The sequence below is a fragment of the Durio zibethinus genome, chromosome 8 (genome assembly GCF_047325235.1).
Source record: "Durio zibethinus cultivar Kanyao isolate XHJ-2024 chromosome 8, ASM4732523v1, whole genome shotgun sequence".
Lineage (NCBI taxonomy): Eukaryota > Viridiplantae > Streptophyta > Magnoliopsida > Malvales > Malvaceae > Durio > Durio zibethinus.
The window spans coordinates 25281913-25301109 of NC_143169.1; the positions used below are offsets into that span (position 1 = coordinate 25281913).

A 19197-nucleotide genomic window follows, 5' to 3' on the forward strand; every position below is an offset into this window, starting at 1 on the left:
GAACTCGTTTGATTAAATTTAATTAATATATAAAAATAAATTTAATTTTTATATTCGATAAAAGTTTAATTATTTATGTTCGAACTTGAATTTAAAATATTTTGTTAATTAAAATAATAAATATATATTAAAATATAAAATTTTGATTAAATTTGTAAACTATTTGAATTAAATATAAAAATATTTAAATTTAATTCAATAAATAAATTAAATTACTAAAATTTAAACTCAAATTAGATTCGATAATAATTAAATTAAATTTAAATTTCGTTTGAATTGAATTCAAATAATTTATAAATATTAATATATCATTTATATAAAGATAAAATTAGCTATTGGGTTTCTTTAGAATATTCAATAAATTGCTCACTGATTTTCTCAGTAAATTCGTTACACAAAAAAAAAAAAAAAAAAAAGGTACCAATAGAATATGTCTACTCGGAACTTTACCCAAAAGGGTGTAAACTTTAAAAAAGCTTCTAATCATGGTCTAAGACAACACAATTAAAGTTAGATTCCGACAATCAGACAATCCTCGTGTCTTTCGACTGCTGTCTGATCTGATTCGCACGCACACAAGTTGTCAGTTTGGCGAAAAAATTAGAACAAACAGTCTGTACTGCATGCATGCCATGTCAGCTTTCAAAATTAATTTCTAAATCATCAAATCATAACAATTTCTAATAAAAACAAATTAGTTGCAATAAATTTTACATTGAAAAAAAAATTAACCATATTTTAGCTGTCCAAAGTTTTAAATTGAAAGTCAGGTAAGAAACTTCTTCCAAAATTACTGAATATGTATTGTTCAAAATATTCAAAAAAAAAAAGATTTTATAAATATTTTTGCATTATTGAATATAAAAAAATCTTATAGACCGTGGATGAAAATTTTTAATTTCACCTAAATTAGTGGACCGTCACATATTCTACTAAGTGTATTTAAAATAATTAATGAATTTATATAATAAATAAAATGACACGTGATAATATTTAACTCAACCCGTAAATTTATAACTTCGTCACGATTTAAAATAATGAATAGGAAAAAAATAATTTCTTCACTGAAAAGATGTTACTGACTAATGGATATTTATTTGGATTAATCAAGGCCCATGGACTAAGAGACCCAGATTCGATGGACTAGAAAGAGCAAAAATCTGGAGCCCAAATCTCATGTCAAAACGATGTCGGTTAAGGCCCATCAAATTCTAATCGGATCGAATCCTTTTAAACCGCTTTTTTTTTTTTTAATATCCCGAAGGAAACAAAAAAGGCAGGAGCAGAGCATAAAAGAAAAGAAAGGGATCGCAGCAAGAACGCTTTGGAAATCCAAATAACCCTTTTTTTAATCGTTAGTAGGTTTTTTTTTTTCATATAAATGCATAATCGTTGCAATTTCAATCATTTCTAAATCCATCTCTATCAAAGGTATTTAATTTTCCTAATTTCAGCAGGATTAGGGTTTTGTTTTGTTTACTAATTGTTCGGTGGAGTTTGGAGATGAAAAAGTCGAAATCTTTTTAATGTGAAAAGTTTGGGTTTTTCTCCTTTTCTGATATATATATATATTTAGGGATATTCGAGCACGTTTGGGAAATCAAATGGGAGTGAAGTTGGAGCACTGATGTCATCGTTCTGGATTGTGATTCGTCAACTAGCTGAAATCGAAGAGCAAATGGTACATTCGTTGGTTATTAATTATGATTTGATATTTGGGGATAATTTGATCATTGGTTTTTTATTTGTATTGAAGTGTGCGTGAGAGACATAATAGATTGCCTTAATCGAATAGTGAAGGCATTATAGGAGCAGTTTATGTTTCAAATTGTATCACGATGGAATTTTTTTTTTATGTTTAAATTGTTTTTTTGGTTATTAATTATGATTTGATATTTGGGATAATTTGATCATTGGTTTTTTTTATTCTTTTAAGAATTTGAAGTTGGTTTTTTTATTTGTATTGAAGTATGAGTGAGAGACATAATAGATTGCCTTTAAATGGAATATTGAAGGCTTTGTAGTAGCATTTCATGTTTCAAATTGTATCATGATGGAGTTAATTTTTTTTTTTTATGTTTAAATTGTTTTGTTGACAGGCTACCTCGAAGAAAGTGATTACACGGGAAGAGTGGAAAAAGAGATTGAATGATGTTAAAATCAGGAAAGAAGACATGAATAAATTGGTGATGAATTTTCTTGTTACTGAGGGTTATGTTGAAGCTGCTGAAAAATTCCGGATCGAATCTGGAACTGAGCGTATCCTACAAAGAAAATCAATGCTTACGCTTGTGCTCTATTGTTAGTGTTCTTAAAGTGTAAGGTTTATTTTCCTTATTGTGGAATAGCAGATATTGATCTTGCAACAATCACGGATCGCATGGCTGTTAAAAAGGCTGTACAATGTGGAAATGTTGAGGATGCGATTGAGAAAGTTAACGATTTAAATCCCGAGGTGGGATATTTTATTACAACGTTAAAACTACTAAAACTCTGTTGATTACTTATAATGTTAAAACTATTGAGTTACTTTTTCAAATGAACACAGGATCTGTTTTATATCATTGATTCATTGTTACTATACATCTTTCCTTCCTCTAGTCTCTATGAAAATCTAAATTTGTCTTAATAATATAATGGAAGAAGTAATAATGTGCAATATGAAAGGTACCTGTCACAGTTGCAAATTTTTTCAATTTTGACTAGTAAGAATGAGTTAGAGGATTTTATATTCCATGTATCTTGTTTTAGCCAGAGCTAGATCAACCATTAGGGAATCCATTATTAGGACCTTGTTATACTTCTAGTGAGAGTTGTTTTTCTTAATTGTCTGTCATCAACAATAGTATTGAGAGAAGTTGGGTGTTTAAAAAGGGGCACTCATATTTTAAGCTGTTTCGATTTGAATGAATAATCCCAAATTTGGTGGTGGCTAAGCAATCTTCGAAATCTGTCAATAAAGGTAGAGGAATTCTTTTCAGATATGAATATTTTTCTGATACATGCTGTGAAGGAAAAATAATGTCATACTATTCTTTTGAAACTATCTTCACTTTTTGAAATTCGGTTTTTTGCAGATATTGGATACAAATCCCCAACTCTTTTTCCATCTTCAACAGCAGAGACTGATAGAATTGATTCGGAATGGAAAAGTAGAAGAAGCCCTAGAGTTTGCTCAAGAGGAGCTTGCACCTAGGGGAGAAGAAAATGTAACTCCTCTTCATTAATGCATGAGAACTTTCTTATGCATTCTTTTTGCTTCTTAACATTTTCTACATGTAACCAGCGTTAATCAGTTGTTGCTAATACTTGGATGTAAGATGACATTTTTTTCTGCAGCAAAGCTTTTTAGAAGAGTTGGAGAGAACTGTTTCACTCCTGGCTTTTGAAGATGTTTCAAACTGCCCAGTTGGAGAGCTTCTGGACATATCACAGCGCCTTAAAACAGCAAGTGAGGTGAATGCAGCCATTCTTACTAGCCAGAGTCATGAAAAAGGTTTGTATGCTATCCTTTATATTCTTTATTTATTTACTTTTGGGGAGCAGATGACAAATTGTTTGTAAGTTAGTATACCTAGTCATTAAAAGAGTTTGACCTTCCTGCCTTGGCCCACAACATTGTTTTAGCAAGTTACTTGATATCAAGTTTTCTAGGCTTTAAATTAACGTTCTATGGGGAATGAAACTTTTAAGTCTGATCACGTACTTCTTACTGTGTATTTCTCTTCTAGATTAGGGATTACCTTTCATTTTTATTCCCAACCGACTTTGTTCTTTAGTGGTCTGGCCTTAATACCTGGTTGCTGATCAACAAAAAAAGAAAAAAAAAAAAAAGGGAAGAATGCAAATGTTTTCAGTGTAGCATCATCGTAGATAGACATTACAAAGCAACTGGCATGTTATTTGCCATTCTTTCTTTAATTCTTTATCAGCAATAAAATATTGTTTCCCTTTTAGTGGTAAGTGGCAATATTCACGCAGCTACCATGTGATTTATTTATCTATATGTCCTTCTACTGAATACTGTCAGGTCAAAGAAGCTTTTCTGTGCTCTTGTGACATTTAGAAGGCATCACTGATCAGATGTACTTTGTTTACCTAATTTCTCTAACTTGGATGGTAAATGTCAAAATTGTGCATCAAATGTCTGCCGGTTTTGGTCCAATTAACTTTTTTTATGTTTAACAAGCAAAAGGGATTTCAGTGATTGCCTGTAATCTGCTACTTCTTTTTTCAATTCTAACCTTTTACTTATTTAAGTTTTGATTTAAAATTTGAGACTATTTCTTCAGTCTGCATGAATTAATTAAATTTGCTTAACCTGCATATTGGAGTACAGACCCAAAGCTTCCAAGCTTGCTAAAGATGCTGATATGGGCTCAGAATCAACTGGATGAGAAAGCTGCTTATCCTCGCATAAATGATTTGTCAAATGCGACACTTGAAGATCCTGCAGTTTGAAAGGTTTGCAAGTCATTGTGGAGGAATCAAATTGCCTTGGATTTGCTAGAGATTGAGCTGAATGGAATTAAGTAATTATGCTTGTAACCTCTTCCCAGTGACTACAGCTAGGAATTTGTTGGATGTCATTTATTAAGATGCGGTTGGTGTTTATTTTCGTTTTAGAAGAATTTAGTTGCCTTTGTTTGGTGTTAACTTTGTTCTTAGGTGAAGTCAGTGCCCTTAAGCCGTTGTACAATTGATGATAATGCATTTATCCCTTCAACGGGGATTCCATTCGGCAATTTAAAGCAAAAAAAAAAAAAAAAAAAAAAGAAGCATAAAGCTGTGCAATTATTCCTATGTTTACAGAAACTTATCTCCTTTCTGGTTCGTCCACATTCAAGCTCTCTTATCTCATTGATATTGTCAACTGAGATCAAGCACAATCACCAGAAATGGTGCAAATGGTTGGGTCAGTCGCCATGCAGCAAGTATAAACCAACATGTTCGTCTATGGTGTAATTCAAATGAAAAAGTTTTTTGTTCATACATCTCAAAATGGGGTTGAAAGATGGAAAATGAAAACCTGCATTAGAGAATGCGAAAGAACAAGTAAATATCGATAAAAATGCAAATTATTTAAAGACCAAACTTCTCCCCAAACTACTTCGGTGTCTGCCAACCGAAAATCATAGCTACTAGCTTAAACTCCAGTGCTTTTCTACATAACAGAATGAACAAAGAACATCAAAACCAAAAGATTGGTTCACGATTTGACCCAAAGAACATGAACCCACATGATGTTCTTGCACTCTGAACAATCCTGAAATCGAGTAAGTTCGATTGAATTTGTTTCTACGCCCGAATGGCAACGACCATCATCAAAATTGAGAGCATAACTCGAGGGATCATACTGGAACTTCAACTGCTGTTTGTTCCTACTCTTCACAGCTTTCTTCAATGATGCCTTCACTCTCCAAAAAAGACTTCTGCATCGCTTCTTACCATAACTATTCACCCATTCCAACCTTCCCACGAAATCCATATATGCTCCCATTTTTTCTCTTATTGTAAGCAAAACTCAATGAACCTCTAGGCAAATCAGGAGAAAGAGCAAGAGAGGAGGCTTTTAAAAAGGGGAGGAGAATCAGAATGGTTTGCGATCCAGTAATATGATGCAGAAGAATGGAATAACAATAAAGACTACACACAAAAACCTCAAAAACTTTTCAATAGGAGAGTTGAGATAAACAGAAAAGGAAAAAGAAGGAAAAGGAAATGAAAATGAAAGTGAGTACCGACTACAGACTAGAGTGTAATCTTTTGGTCTTTCAAAGAAGTTGCGCAGCTTCACTTGCAGTCTTAACAGCAATGCTGCTTTTTTCTTTGGAATTACATTGGGATGCTGAAATTCCATTCAAAAGTGAGAGAGAAAACAAAACAAAAAAGGGTTACAGTGGGCAGAGAGCCTACCCTATGGTCGTAGTATCACCATCAGATACGTTTGCTTTCCATCGAGAGAGGCCTCTTTGATTCAACTACCTCCTCATTTCTCACCGCACATCTTTGTTTGTTAATCTTTTAAGCTCTGTCAAGTTCACTAATGTCCCTTCCTAATTTTTACTCTCAACTTTAGTCACAGGTCATAATTTACAGTAATTCTTCTCTTGTATTTCTTGTCATTCACTTTCTTAAATTTATATACCCCTAAACAAACTATGGTGGATGGAAAGTGAATTCAATTGGGACCATTTGCCAGTTCTGCCTGCTGCTGGTGCAGAATTGAAAAGTCCAAGCTTAACCAGTTTCATTTAACAACCGATTAATCAATAAAGCCAAGGACAACAACAAAGTAAGCAAAATTCATGCCTGTGACCTCTTCCTTTCTTGCTGCCCTCACATATCATGTTTGAGTTAGTATCCAAAGGTGAACAAAGCAGCAAGTAATCAATCAAAATCACAGTATCCTTTTTAGTTTTTTGGATCCTAGAAGAGTGAGGAAAGGTGTCCGTTTTACATAATCTTCTCTACTTCTACTCCTCTCTTTTTGTCTTGCCATTTTGCTTTTCCATGTTCTCAGTAAATTCCCTTTTGTCTCATTTCACAACTCCACTCCTCAATTCAATGCTTTTTCCTTGTTTCTTTTTTCTACTTTTGCCTCATAAGGAAATTGCTGGTCCCCTGTCAGATGACCGGTCATTCTAAGCCAACATGGCAATCTTTGTCACAAGTTTTGGCACCAACCCCTCTAGAAAATATTCCATTTCCTGGTTATGGGCTTTTGCCCGTTCTTATTGTTTTGAATTTTGAAGTGTCAGGTTTTGGTCACATCACATGGCAATATCTTCAAGTTTGGTCCATGTTCTCAACTTGAAATTTTTGATTGGTAGACCCCTTTTTTGGATCAATGGACTCTTGGGGAGTTAGATCCGGAGGAGTTTTAGACTTACCCTAAGCGAGCTAATACTCGAAACTATGCAATGTAACAATATGCAAAGCCAATACTATTCATTCAAGATAAAGGTGTCACGTGTCAGCTTAATCAGTCCCAGCTCTCTCAAAATTAGCTGGATTTCCTTGTTAGTGCTTTCACTTTCTTTATTGGTGGTGCTTCCTCATGTGCCTTTGCAGAATTTCTCTGCAGCAAACTTGTACTAGTATTTAGGCCTGCTGCTTCTGCTATAAATGGAATCTCAAACGGATATTTTTCATTATTTTTGGCCTCATTTCAATTTCATTCCGTCTTGAAGGTCGTTGAGCACAATTATTAACTACCAAACTGCTGTTTCATTGATATCGGGAGTTGTGCACATTTACAAGCACATAGCACCTTGGAAATTAGAACCCCACACATTGGCGTCATGGTGATGAAAAATATACGTGGAGCTTGCTTCCAAGGAAATGCTATAGTTCTAACTTGGGGGAGAAATTGGCTTTTCCCAGGGCTGTGCTTATCCTTGTAGGATATTCTTGTTCAGGGCATGAAAGTAAGTTTTAGGTGCTTGTCTGTGTCTGGTGTCAAAGTCCAAAAGTTAAAATCTGATAAATGCTTTATATGTTTTCATGGTTCAAATGGTTAAAGAAGATGAAGATTGATCTTATTCATATAATATCAGAAAGAGTAGGTTTCATCAAAAAAGAGAAAAAAAATCACAAAACTCTCCTTTTTTTTTTTTAATGTGCATACATCAAAGTCAAGTTCCACAGGTATTGCAACAGGATTAAGCAGTTCATTGACTTTGACAAAACTGCATTAGCAGTTTGATTTGTCAAAGTCACATGCCATGGTTGCTGTCTGTTGCCTTAAACAAAAAAAAAGATAAAAACAAAGCCTAATATTCTCACTTCTCAAATCCATATACAGATCAAAAGCAGATAAAAAGATACTCCTAAGAGTATAATATAAGAAGATACATGATAGGATCCCAAGAGCATGCCATCAATATATAAAAGAAATTTTAATCACTTTATTGGCATGAAGCAAAGGATATTTCTTGATAAGCAAACCCAACTGCCTAGAATAGAGTTTATGTTGGGTTAAGGAGAACAAAAGTGTGAGATTCCAGATCGTGGCAGTAGTATCTCATATTGATTTGCTTCCTACCCCTATGATTTCTTTTTTACTATTAAGTGTGGGTTCCAAAGCATGTACGTGCTCTCTTACTAGTAGTAATATGTGTGTTCATTGATGAAATGTGGACTTTCAAGGATTTTTTTTTTCCTTTCCTTCATCTTTTGAATCAGAGTAACAAAAACGTGTTTTATAAATATCCAAATTCCTGCTTTGTCACAATGGTTCCCAGCCCCGAATTAGATTCATCATAGCATAAACTAAGCTATAAGGCTATAACTATATTCAAGCCTATTTACATTATTGGTATGGCAAAGGCCTCAAAATTCAAGTGAATCTGATGAATTTGTCGATCTTGGTGTTGAAGTGTCACCTTTTGTATTTCGATGCTATGTTCAGTTGGACCAATGGTTCAAATGTGCACCATTAGGCATAACATGATACAATTTTGCTTTTGCTGTTTGAAACAATTCACTAATGAAACAGCTCTCACAGTTTCAATCCCACATTGGGTTCTTCAGCTGTTTCTCCTCCTGGTTTTACCAAACTTGCCAAGAGGTTTATCAAATCATAGTTTTGAACTATATAAATACTATTTTTTTACACATTTTGAAGCAAGAAATGATGCTGCCTGCTTTCAGACTGGGACCATGTGAAATGGACACAATTTTCCAATGTCTCAAGCTTTTACCCCAGACCTCAGCTGGAATGAGAAAAGCCCAAATGGTCTGTAAGACCTTCTCATGCAGCAAATGCAAAAAAGAAGAATTGGTTCAAATGATAATTAGCCACTGGCCTGCAAACCTTAAAAAGGAGGAGCCCAATCCCAAGTCATCAAGTGGTCAAGATTCAAGAACGTCATATGACCAGGCTTTTCCTGCCCTAAAAAGAAGAGAAAGTAGACCAAAAACTCACGCCTATAAAAGCACGTAAAAGATCCTTTCACGTGAGCCCTCAGCTCATCAGCTGCCTCAGCCGAGCTTAGCACAATCCACCATGCCGCCCCCTGACCATGATCCATGACCCCACGAGGCCACAACTACCTGACACAGAAACCACCGTGCACCTGGCGTACCCTTCCTTGGTCAGATTCTCACTTGGACAAGCTATCATACGTGTGATGAACAGTACACGCGTCAGATTAACAATGTTTGACCCATTTGACTATGATCCCTACTGGCACCAAAATCAACGGCCAAGATACATTAGAATGTAAAAGGTGATCTGGGCCGTTAAAAGTATTTGACAATCTCAAGAATTTAGATGTCCATTTGTTGGTTAGAGCCTTGAAAGGCCGACAGAAGAAACCTGATGTGTCGTATTTGTCATGGGAAATAGAGAGAGAGAGCTTTTGCTTAGGCAAAAATTATTATCCTTTACTAATACCGGTTTCGAAGTTGGAGTTCATTTTTAAGGGGCGGACTTTGTTTTTCCACGTGGAAGACGAGGGTGGACGTGACACGTGGAAGAGGCACATGTGGGACCCTGCCGGAGTTTCAAGCCTCCAAGGAGGTTGGTGCATGTGGAGTGTTTATGAATTTGGGTTCGTAAATGGGGTCTCATGGGACTATCAGGCTTAACCATTTAGGGAGCCGCCACAGTGCGTTGAAAATGGCACCGCACCTTCCCTAATCAGCAGATTGTTAGCGGATGATGCCGATCCCTTAACTATTTGATGAGGCCAAAACACTGTTTTTGGCTATTGGCTAATGGCTATGCCATCTCATAAATTGGCATGTTTACAACAGGGGACTTTCTTACCTATTTTATATCATCTCATCAACTAAAGCAAATGTTTTTAGTTATGAAAAAGCTTGAAAACAAGCAAATCATCATCTATGGTTCTTACAACATAGGACTTTCTGACCTATTTGTGTCATCTCATCAACGAAAACTTGCATCAACAAAGACGTGCATATATTGTAAAACATTGAACAGTTTGGTTGCCAGTCTCTTGGTTTGTTGAGCTATGATTCTTGTACCAGAAGGATTCACCATGAAGGAGCCGTGGGACTAATGATGTGATGCCACGTTGGATCAAAAAACTGCTATGTCGGATGCCACATAATCATACACTATCGCCCCAAAGCCTGCAGGGTGGGGGGGCTCCTCAGGGACCACTTTTCAGAGTTGCCCTTTTCAAGATTGAAGAAGAAAGAAAAAAAGAAACAGATGCCAGATGGTACTTTTGTCTTCATGATTTTATATCAGTTCCCATGTTGTAATCCGTTGCCCTCTCTTTCTGTCTGTATCAGTGCAATTCTTGCTTTGGACACTAGCATTCTTCAACTGTTCCCATCAATCCTTCCACTAATTTCACGAATACCCCCCCATGCCCTTTCCTGCTGAAGGAAGTTCAAGACTATAAAGCAAGCAGGAGAAAACAAGCTAAGGTTTTCTTATTAGATTGGTCCCCGAAGTGAAACAAACAAAAAAAAAGAGAAAAAAAAAAGGGGGGGGGGGAACTTATGGAGCTGGCAATGGCCCCATCACATAGCTTAGTGTTTTAATCCGTCTACAATTATCATTTCATAAAGTGTACTGTTGAAAGGGAAAATGGAAAAGAAAATATTACTAATTTCCTTTGGGTCTGCTGGACATTTTCATGCCTTGGTAGCAACTCTGGATGGGGGAAGCTTACATCTTTTAATCTTGCATGTTGGGTGTCCTGTTGCAGTCTTCCTTTCCTATTAAAGAGGTTTGCATTATGAGCATAAAAATTTTATAAGATGTCAGGCATGATTGTGAAACTGGCCATGTAAAGTGGTGCAAAGCTGGTTTGAACAGGATGGACAGCAAGAATGCATAATTGAACAGGATTTTGATCAAAGCATTTTGTTTCTTAAACATGAAATTTTGTCAGAAAATTAAAATAAAAAATAAAGGAGAGAGAGAGAAAAAGAGGGACAGTGGAATTTAACCATGGATGTGCCATTTCACTAAATCACATCCCAAAAAGAAAATTTAATCTAAAAATTTTTAGTAAACTTATTACACATTAAAAAGGATTAAGTTCATGGTAAACAATGTCTTAGTTCAAACTTCAAACCTTCTAAGGACATACCGCAGCATTGAGTGCTGTGGCATCAATTTTTAACTGCTGTAATTTCTGAACCCTGTCCAACTCAAAGGCCTGGACCTTGATGACATGAAGGCCGAAGAAACAATAGGTTGAGAAGTCAATTTCAACACTTTAATATGCCTCTCGGTCCAAAGAATAGAAAACTTTAATTTGCAAATACCCAGAATTTTGTTTGTTCTTCCACCAACAATTAAAATTTAAAAAACAAAAAAAAAAACAAGTAATAGTACTAAAAAATATAAAAAAAACCTCTCCAAATTCCGAAGTTATCTTTTTCACCCTCCAGGTCACCTACATGTAAAGATAGCCCACATGCTTCCCTCTTTCTGTCTGTCTCTCACTCTCTCTCTCTCTCTGTCTTTCTTTGTCTCGCAAAGCCCCAAACCTAACCAGTTTAAGTACTCCAAGAAGCTTTTGATTCTGGTGTAAAAACCTTAAGTACTGCCATAACTTTAACACTACCAAGGCTCCTTCTCTATCTCATGAAGGGCTATGTGATGAGTTGAGTAAGAGATAAAACCTCTTTCTTTGCTTTCTTTTTTTTCATTGCTGAAAAAATGGGAGAGGAAGAAAGCTACTTCTACAGTTGGCCACCGGTAGGAGCTCCATTGAATGCACAAAGACAGGACCAGTGGAGACACTTTGACAACTCTGTCAATGCGGTGTCCTTTGGCTTTGTTGCTACTGCCATTCTCATCTCCATGTTCTTAGTCATGGCCATCTTTGAGCGCTTTCTTAGACCCAACTCTTCCCCCGGTGGCCGTAACCATGGTGACCTTGAATCTCAGCTTAGTTTCAATGGCAAACTCAGCCACCCATCACCAAAAGTGAGTCACCCTTTTGTTTCCACATCTGGGATTTCTTCTATTTTGTGCAAAGTTTTCTTTTTTTTTTTTTATTTGGATTTGATTGTTTACCATGATATTCTGGGGTTAAAAGTGGTTACTTTGCTTTACATGGCGACTGTTGTTTAATTGGAGGATAAAAGGAAAAGAAATTCCTTCTCTTTTGACAGTTTGGGTGGTTTAATTACTATGTTAAATATTATCTGATCTGCTATAAAGCTTCTCTGCATTGTACATTTTGTATAGCAGTAAACCCTTCCTTTTGGCTCAAGTTAAAAATTTCTTTGCTTTGTCAGTGATGTACATTTCTTGTAAATTGTACTTCTACTACTGTTAATCATGTTAGAGTTGCTTAATTGATATGATATCTTCACTTTCTTTAGTTTAGGCAAAAGAGAAATTCTCGACATTTTTTTTTCTTTCTGCTTGCTTGTCTAAGCTCAATGTTTTCCTCCTCTGTTTCATTTCCTTTGATAGCCATTCTCCACGAATAGTACACCATTTCTCATCAACTATGGCCCTTTGGATCTCTTTTTTTTCTTTTTTTTTTTCTTGGGGACCCTCCCTTCTCCCTTAAACCGGTCATCTACTGAATTTACTTTTGGATAATGTGTTCTCTCTTTTGACTTTGTTTATGGGTAAGTGCTGACTGTTTCAAACGATTATATTGGCGAGTCATTTCTTTTTTAACCATAAAGTTAGCCAATGAGAGCTTAATTTTCTGGCAATTTGATGCTTCATGGCATAAAGCATCTCAGTTGCTTAAATTTTCTTCCTTCCTGCAATTGCAAAATTGCATCTTTTAGTCAAAAGTTTGATCAGTTTTGGAGTTGTTGACTTTTCTGTTCGTTGTATTTATGATCGTTTAGGCAATGTCCCATCTAAGAAGTGGAGGCTCTGCTGAAGTTGAGTGGTTGGTCCCAGACCGAAGAGTCTAACAAATAGATATAATTGTTTGTGTTTAGACCCTCCCTTTTACTTGTTGATCACCAGACTTGCCAGTGTCAACCTTTCTGTTGTTGATCTACAGTACCTCGGATTGGGAACAAATGGTCAACCTTGGTGGACAAGCTTCAGTTTATTGCCTTCTTACTTTCAGTTCGCAATCTGCACTCTTTTCGCTTCATTATGATAATTGACCAATAAATTCTGTGGATAACGAGATTACATGTTATGCACTTTCGTTATGGGAGATGATAAGGTAATTTAGATGAACTATCTCAGATTAGGTTAATTTTTCCCAAAGGTATCCTCAGAGTGGTCCTCCATCATGTGGCACATTTGTAGTCTACTCTACTGTTTTCCGTGGCTTTTGATGTGTCACATTAGGCCCATGTGCCTATCATTCCACACCTATTTTTCTGTTTTTGGGTTATAATTGTGGGATAGAGCATATGAAAGGAGGTTTTCCCTAAGTGATGTAATGCTTATTATTTATCTCTTTGCTGTGAAGTTGTGTTTATTTACAAGCAGGTTTGAAACCTTCCAAATGGTTCAATCTATCCAACAGTGGGATATTCATATATTAGAATGTCCGTGGAGTTCCTGTTGATAGGTCTAAATCAATTCATAAGATACTCCATACTCATGATTTTGTGCTTAAGGACCCATATTCGCACCCTGTCATCTTGAGACATAATGTCCCAGGTAGAGTTTTGAGTAGCACCTGTTGGGGGGCATTGAAATTGTTTAGTTGAGGTATAGTTAGTTGCATTTGCGGGCCAAATCTTTTAGACAGTGCCTCTATGTCAACAAACAAGATACGTTCTAGTTGACATGAGCAACTTATCCTGCTTAATGGCAATTCTGGAAAAGCATTCTTTACCATGGTGCTGAAACAGATGATAGGCCATAACACAATATGTAACTAATTACTAAAATTTTTGTCAAATTATGAACCAATTTGAGATAAGAGGGGAAATTGATAAGCAAATTAGAGGTTACTTGTTTCAGCTTTCAACGCAAACCTCACGTAGGATTCGGAGAATGAAAAATGTAATTTCATGGTCTGAAATGACTTGTTTTTTGTTTTTTAATAATTTTTTTACCGGTGTCATAAATTATGTCTCTAAGCTATGTCTCTGTTGTATCATTTTCACCACAGATTTTTCTCTCGGCTCCTGTGATATGATATTTTGATAACCTGCAATGTTATGCATGTGTTCATTTTTTAGATAATATCGTTATCCTTTTACCCTTTTTACCTGAGTTAACAATAAAAGATTAAGCCAAAGGATTGCAACATGCTTATTTTTATTCTTTTATTGATGTTGCAAGTAACTTCTTTTTTCTAATTCCCTTGATATTATTGTTTGTCTTCTACATTGGAACTATCATATCAAAAGTTCTTAACTTTAGAAATTTCAATGAGTCCATATATGGACTATGATTGCTGCGTTTAAAGCCTAGGCAAGGTTTGACCTACTATTCATCCATCACAAGTTGCATCCTGGACATATGTATGATTTTTCAGAGAACTATGTTAGAGCATTTCATTTGGTTTTGTTAATGTCACATGGATTTGGGTGTAATTTTTTTCTGTAAGTTTTTTAGTTCCAGGAATTATGTTACAAAATGCTCTTTTAATTTCCTAGAAAAGAATCTTAATCTCCATTGAAAGATCATATAAAGGTAATTTACTTTGTGCAGATGACAATATACACCAATGGAGTTTCAGTATTAATGCCTGGGGATGAGATTCCCACCTTCATTGCACACCCAGCTCCTGTTGCATATGCCTCCGAACGCCCATCATTGCCTTGGCATCAACCCAACTCATCAGTCAATCCTGCATCAAACTCCATAAACATTAATGCAAGTTCAGTAGGAGAAAATCAAAGTTGAGAAATCCCACTGCACATGCTGCTACACCGAACAATGATTAAGATTACTCTTTGGCTGGAGGTTTTCTATGAACAGGCAAGACTGTCTAGTCTGGATCAGAGTTGCCCTTTTTTTTTTTTTTTGGCTTCTTGGCCATAACATCGAAATATTGTGTATATAGAGATAGTTTTTAGTTGGCTGGCTGGCTTTGGCCTACTCAAATTGCCTTGCTGTCAATTTCCACCATTTCATGTTTAAAATTTTTCGAGGTAGTGACTTGGATCCTGAAGATGGTTTGGATTGCCCATCAAATGGATAATTTTACGTGTAAAAATTTGAGGTACATTATATAATTGTTGTTTGAGAGTATGGGAAGAAGCTTCAACGGCAGCTTGTTACAGATGGGAGTAATTAATATAAAACAGTGAATTTGGACCTCCGTTTCCACTAGAATTTTTGGTGTTGAAAACAAGACATGATGATCCATTTAGGGCAGATTCTGTCAAAGTAATTTCACTGCCATGGAGTATTCTCAACTTGAGTTGACGAATGTTTGTTGCTTGAGTTATCTGATAAGATTTTGCCCCTTTTACCTTTCTCTCTAAGCCGTTAACCGACTTTGTTGTGAGAGTTGACAATAAGGAAGGACATTTGTGCCCAATTGTATGGCAATTTATCTGATTGTGAACCCATTTCCAGTTGGTTTGTAAGGATTAACCTCTCGTTTAGCTCCCCATCTTTTCTGCTTTCAGCCATATAAGTTGAATTGATATTATCTACAGCCTATCAGGCTGGTTTTAGACCCCGTAAGGGTGAGATCGGAGAAGGAATCCAGCAGTAAAAAAGATTTAACACAACACTTCAGGCTCTCCACTCGCATGGATATCTTCTCATTTCACGTCTCACAATGGGACTAGTGACCTACAAGCTGAGCCCTGGGACTCTGCTCAGGGCCTAAGAAACGAAAAACTAAAGAAAATGAATCTTCCAAGGCCCAAAACTGATGGCAAGCAAGAGATGCCAACCACCAAGCCTAAGCCTAAGCAAAAGTTAAACCAAGTTCCCATCCCATGACAGAGCAAGCAGAATGCAGCTACATAGATTCCTTCAGACTTTGGAAAGCAAGAGCCACATACTTGTAGCTATATCCGTACTCTAAACACTAGGGTTTTCTTTTTGTTCCAATCAGAGTCTCTTTCTCATTACATGATCCGAGGTCATCGGGTCGTTCATGTTCTGAGTTCATTTCCAAGTTCCATTGTAACTGCCCGAAATGTACATGTCTAGTTTCTCTAGGATGTCTAATAAGTAAAATCCTCTGGGAGAGTACCCTTTGCATGCATGTCTTTGCTTATAGGCATGAACTATTTTTTCCATTGAGTTTCCCCTATGAAATGAAACTCTCTTGTATTCTTCAGAGCAGAAGCCTTAGAAAATGGCCGTTGCATCGAAGACTTTTGTTTCTCAATCTAAATCTGATATAACAACCCAAAACCGAAAACCTAAGTTCCATCCAACTGTAGCTTGTAGGGGCAAAAACATGTCCTCTAGTTGAAAACACCTAGGTTCCATAATCATCTTTTATGATGGAAACAAAATCCAGAGCCAATTTGGTTGAAAATTTTTGAACTTTGGGACGTTCCATCTTTGCCTTGGCTTATGAAAGAGACGACTATAGAAAGCTAAAGAAACAGTCCAAAATAACTGATCTGCTCTTCCCCCATTATTCCTTTGTGGAGAGTCCACCAACATATTCCATCAACGGAATTAATATTGAATATAGGACCACTCCTACTGTCTTTACTCATTAATCTTCAACGGCTACAAATATGGATTTCACTCTTTCCATACTCCAAATTTTCAACTTGCACCTTCATATTTGTTTACTACATTTTCTGGTGTGATTTTAATTTGACATTTAGGATCACAGGATATTTAAGTCGGGCAAGTCACTTATGCTTCCCTTTTGGTCCTCCATTACTTTCTCTCATTCAGGCGTTATAAAGAGCAGCGTGGGGCCCAGCATGGAGCCCTTTGTCTGTTTCTTTCTTTCTGGCAATGGAGGAGTCAGCTGTCAGCATGAGAACCCATGCATGCATATTCTTCATGGTCTTGTGACAAAAAGTTGGATCTTAAAAAGATTTGCAAATATTGGCATGCCCCAAAGTGCTTGATAGCCTTGCTCAAGATCCCAGTTTCAAAAACATAATTATTACCACCTCATTTATCTGATCTAACCATGATTAATGTCTAAAGATCAAGCTTTGCACTTGAAGATGTCTCACCAAGAACTCCTTTTCACCAAACCGAAAACAACAGAAGGGGGAGATATTCTTACTTTTATTTGAACTAGACTTTGGCCCGCCCTAGGCACGCTGTTCTTTCATTTCTTGGATTGAATATAGATGTTAGGATTCCATAATGATTCAAGCCTTAAATTTTTGAATAAAGAGGAAAAAGGAGCAATGATTTTGTACGAGATTGAATCCTTGTTTCAGTCTTGCAGAAATGCAAATCTTTCCTACAGCAGCAAAGACGAGTAGAAAATAATAAAATAGGGAAATAAATTAATGATAATCACAGGTCAATTAAGGGCATTTCGTATCCAAGTATCCAAAATTCCAAATCCACCAGTGGCAGACAAAGACAACATCCCACCCACTCCTCAACTCTGATATCTAAAATCCCAAACTTGCACAACAGAATCTCCCCTTCTGATCCAGATTGACCTTTGACTTAAAAAAAATATTCCCAAATTAAAAAAGAAGTGAAATTACAAGATGAAGTTAAGGCACATTTCTTCATATCTAAAGAAAGATGAAACATTCAAGGGAGACAAGAGGATTTTCAAGAGATTCGTTTGGAGCACTTGTTGTAGCACCATTATTATTGCTACTTGGCCATTTCCCTTCCATTGTAGTTGTATTAACATGCTGCTGCTCCACTTTTTTGCTATTACCACACTCTGCTGGATCACGTCTGACCCTACCAGGAGATTGATTAGTCCTTCTTCCAGATGGGCTCCGACCCATTACAGATCTATTGACAGCAGGTGATCTAGACCTCCTTCCTGAACTCTCACCCGGATCCTTCATTGGAGGGTCGGGTCTTGATCCACGTCTCACCGTGGGTTCCCTGCTTTGGACCAACCTCACTGATGATCCCCCATTGACAACCCCATTTCTTCTGCCAGGTGATTGGTCAGGTTTCCGTGTCGGTGACCGACCCAAGACCCTGTTCCTTGAACCGGTTCTAGCTGGAGATCTGAACACTTTTTGTTGCCTCAGTTCTTCTTCTTCATCTCTTCTGTCAGTTATAGTTGAAACGCTTTCACTTAAACTCACACTGCAAATCTCGGAAAAATCTTCTGAAGCTGACTCTTCAATGACAGGCGATTTCGGCTCAGTCTTGATGCTAAAATTGCGGCTTTCCTTTTCTTGGATCTTGACAAAGACCGGCTTTTCTATCTGTGTTTTCTTGTTCTCTTCTTCCTCCTGTGCGATAAAGATGTGAGCTTTGGACTTTGGAGTTTCAGATAAAACTTCTTTCACAGTTTCTTCTTCAGCTGAAGGTGGTGGAGCTCTGCTTTCAAGACTTGGTTTTTGGTGAAAAGATTCAAGACCCACTTGTAAATGTGCTTCCTTTCCACGAGGGGAACCTCTGTTAGTGCTTATACAGCAACCCATTTGAGGAAATAAAAGCTATAGCTTGACTCAGAAACAAGGTGGCAATGGCATTGTTGGGTTAAGCTCAAAAACGAAGCTTTTCTTCTTCTGAAGGCTGAAACTTCGGCTTAAGAAATGAAGAAAGACAGGAGGAGGAGACAAGGAGTAGTGTAGTTAAACGGGAAGTGAATGTGAATGTTCCGTAGTATGATGTAGGTGGAGAGTCAATGAAATGCATTTATTCTAACATCATCACCTGTCACTATCAGTATCATAACTTCTTGCTATTTCTGGTAGTGACCTTCACATTTTTGTTCTTTCTCATTCAAGTCCTTTCGGGTTGGATCTGTTCAAAAATAAGATTATCAGTTAAGTTTTGAGAAAATTTTAATAAAAAATTAAAGTCTTTAAAAAAATTTAGATATAATTTTAAAATTCATTTAAATTTTAAATATATTTAAATACAAAAATTTAAAATTCGGCTCGATTTATTCTTATTGAAATTCATATATATATTGAAATTTTTTATTTATATATATGCAAATTATATAAAAATTAATTTTTATATATAAATTAAAAATAAAAAGTATATATTATTAATCTTAATTTTTACTTTTATATAATTTTTATTTTTAATTTATATAATATATAATATACAATTTTTATTTTTATATATGTGATTCCAATATAATTTTATTAAATTTAATTTAATCATATTTTTTAAATTTTTATTACATAAATTAATTTTAATAAATAAATTTTAAAATT

At 36.0% G+C, this 19197-nt stretch overlaps 3 protein-coding genes and 1 long non-coding RNA gene across 8 annotated transcripts; 2 read left to right on the plus strand and 2 right to left on the minus strand.

The window, feature by feature from the left end:
- Positions 1-1260: 1260 nt before the first annotated feature.
- Positions 1261-4815, plus strand: LOC111278206 (protein GID8 homolog). 5 transcript variants are annotated; one of them, XM_022864767.2, is made up of 7 exons: positions 1261-1431; positions 1577-1681; positions 2100-2259; positions 2349-2455; positions 3078-3209; positions 3340-3496; positions 4340-4815. In XM_022864767.2, the coding sequence occupies exons 2-7, from the start codon at positions 1628-1630 to the stop codon at positions 4459-4461; spliced, it is 732 nt and encodes a 243-aa protein (XP_022720502.1). In that variant the 5' UTR covers positions 1261-1431; positions 1577-1627; the 3' UTR covers positions 4462-4815. The 5 variants fall into 5 exon arrangements, with proteins under 5 accessions (XP_022720502.1, XP_022720505.1, XP_022720504.1 ...); XM_022864770.2 differs by having other exon boundaries at positions 2352-2455; XM_022864769.2 differs by having other exon boundaries at positions 1261-1358.
- An 853-nt stretch (positions 4816-5668) lies between these two features.
- On the minus strand, positions 5669-6045 carry LOC149517681 (uncharacterized). Its single transcript, XR_016344154.1, has 2 exons — positions 5917-6045; positions 5669-5848 (listed from the first exon to the last, which is right to left on the minus strand). It is a non-coding gene; the product is annotated as an uncharacterized LOC149517681 (long non-coding RNA).
- A 5406-nt stretch (positions 6046-11451) lies between these two features.
- On the plus strand, positions 11452-15159 carry LOC111278653 (uncharacterized). Its single transcript, XM_022865278.2, has 2 exons — positions 11452-11923; positions 14591-15159. The coding sequence occupies exons 1-2, from the start codon at positions 11654-11656 to the stop codon at positions 14783-14785; spliced, it is 465 nt and encodes a 154-aa protein (XP_022721013.2). The 5' UTR covers positions 11452-11653; the 3' UTR covers positions 14786-15159.
- A 2086-nt stretch (positions 15160-17245) lies between these two features.
- LOC111278736 (uncharacterized) lies at positions 17246-18652 on the minus strand. The gene has a single exon (XM_022865360.2). The coding sequence runs from the start codon at positions 18448-18450 to the stop codon at positions 17572-17574; it is 879 nt and encodes a 292-aa protein (XP_022721095.1). The 5' UTR covers positions 18451-18652; the 3' UTR covers positions 17246-17571.
- Between the last annotated feature and the right edge of the window lie 545 nt (positions 18653-19197).

Coding starts and splice junctions, on each gene's coding strand:
- LOC111278206 (XM_022864767.2), top strand. CDS start 1,628: ATGTCATCGTTCTGGATTGTGATTCGTCAACTAGCTGAAATCGAAGAG. Junction 2,260..2,348: donor GATCGAATCTGGAACTGAGC/GTATCCTACAAA, acceptor ATTGTGGAATAG/CAGATATTGATCTTGCAACA. Junction 2,456..3,077: donor TTAACGATTTAAATCCCGAG/GTGGGATATTTT, acceptor GGTTTTTTGCAG/ATATTGGATACAAATCCCCA.
- LOC111278653 (XM_022865278.2), top strand. CDS start 11,654: ATGGGAGAGGAAGAAAGCTACTTCTACAGTTGGCCACCGGTAGGAGCT. Junction 11,924..14,590: donor TCAGCCACCCATCACCAAAA/GTGAGTCACCCT, acceptor TACTTTGTGCAG/ATGACAATATACACCAATGG.
- LOC111278736 (XM_022865360.2), bottom strand. CDS start 18,450: ATGGGTTGCTGTATAAGCACTAACAGAGGTTCCCCTCGTGGAAAGGAA.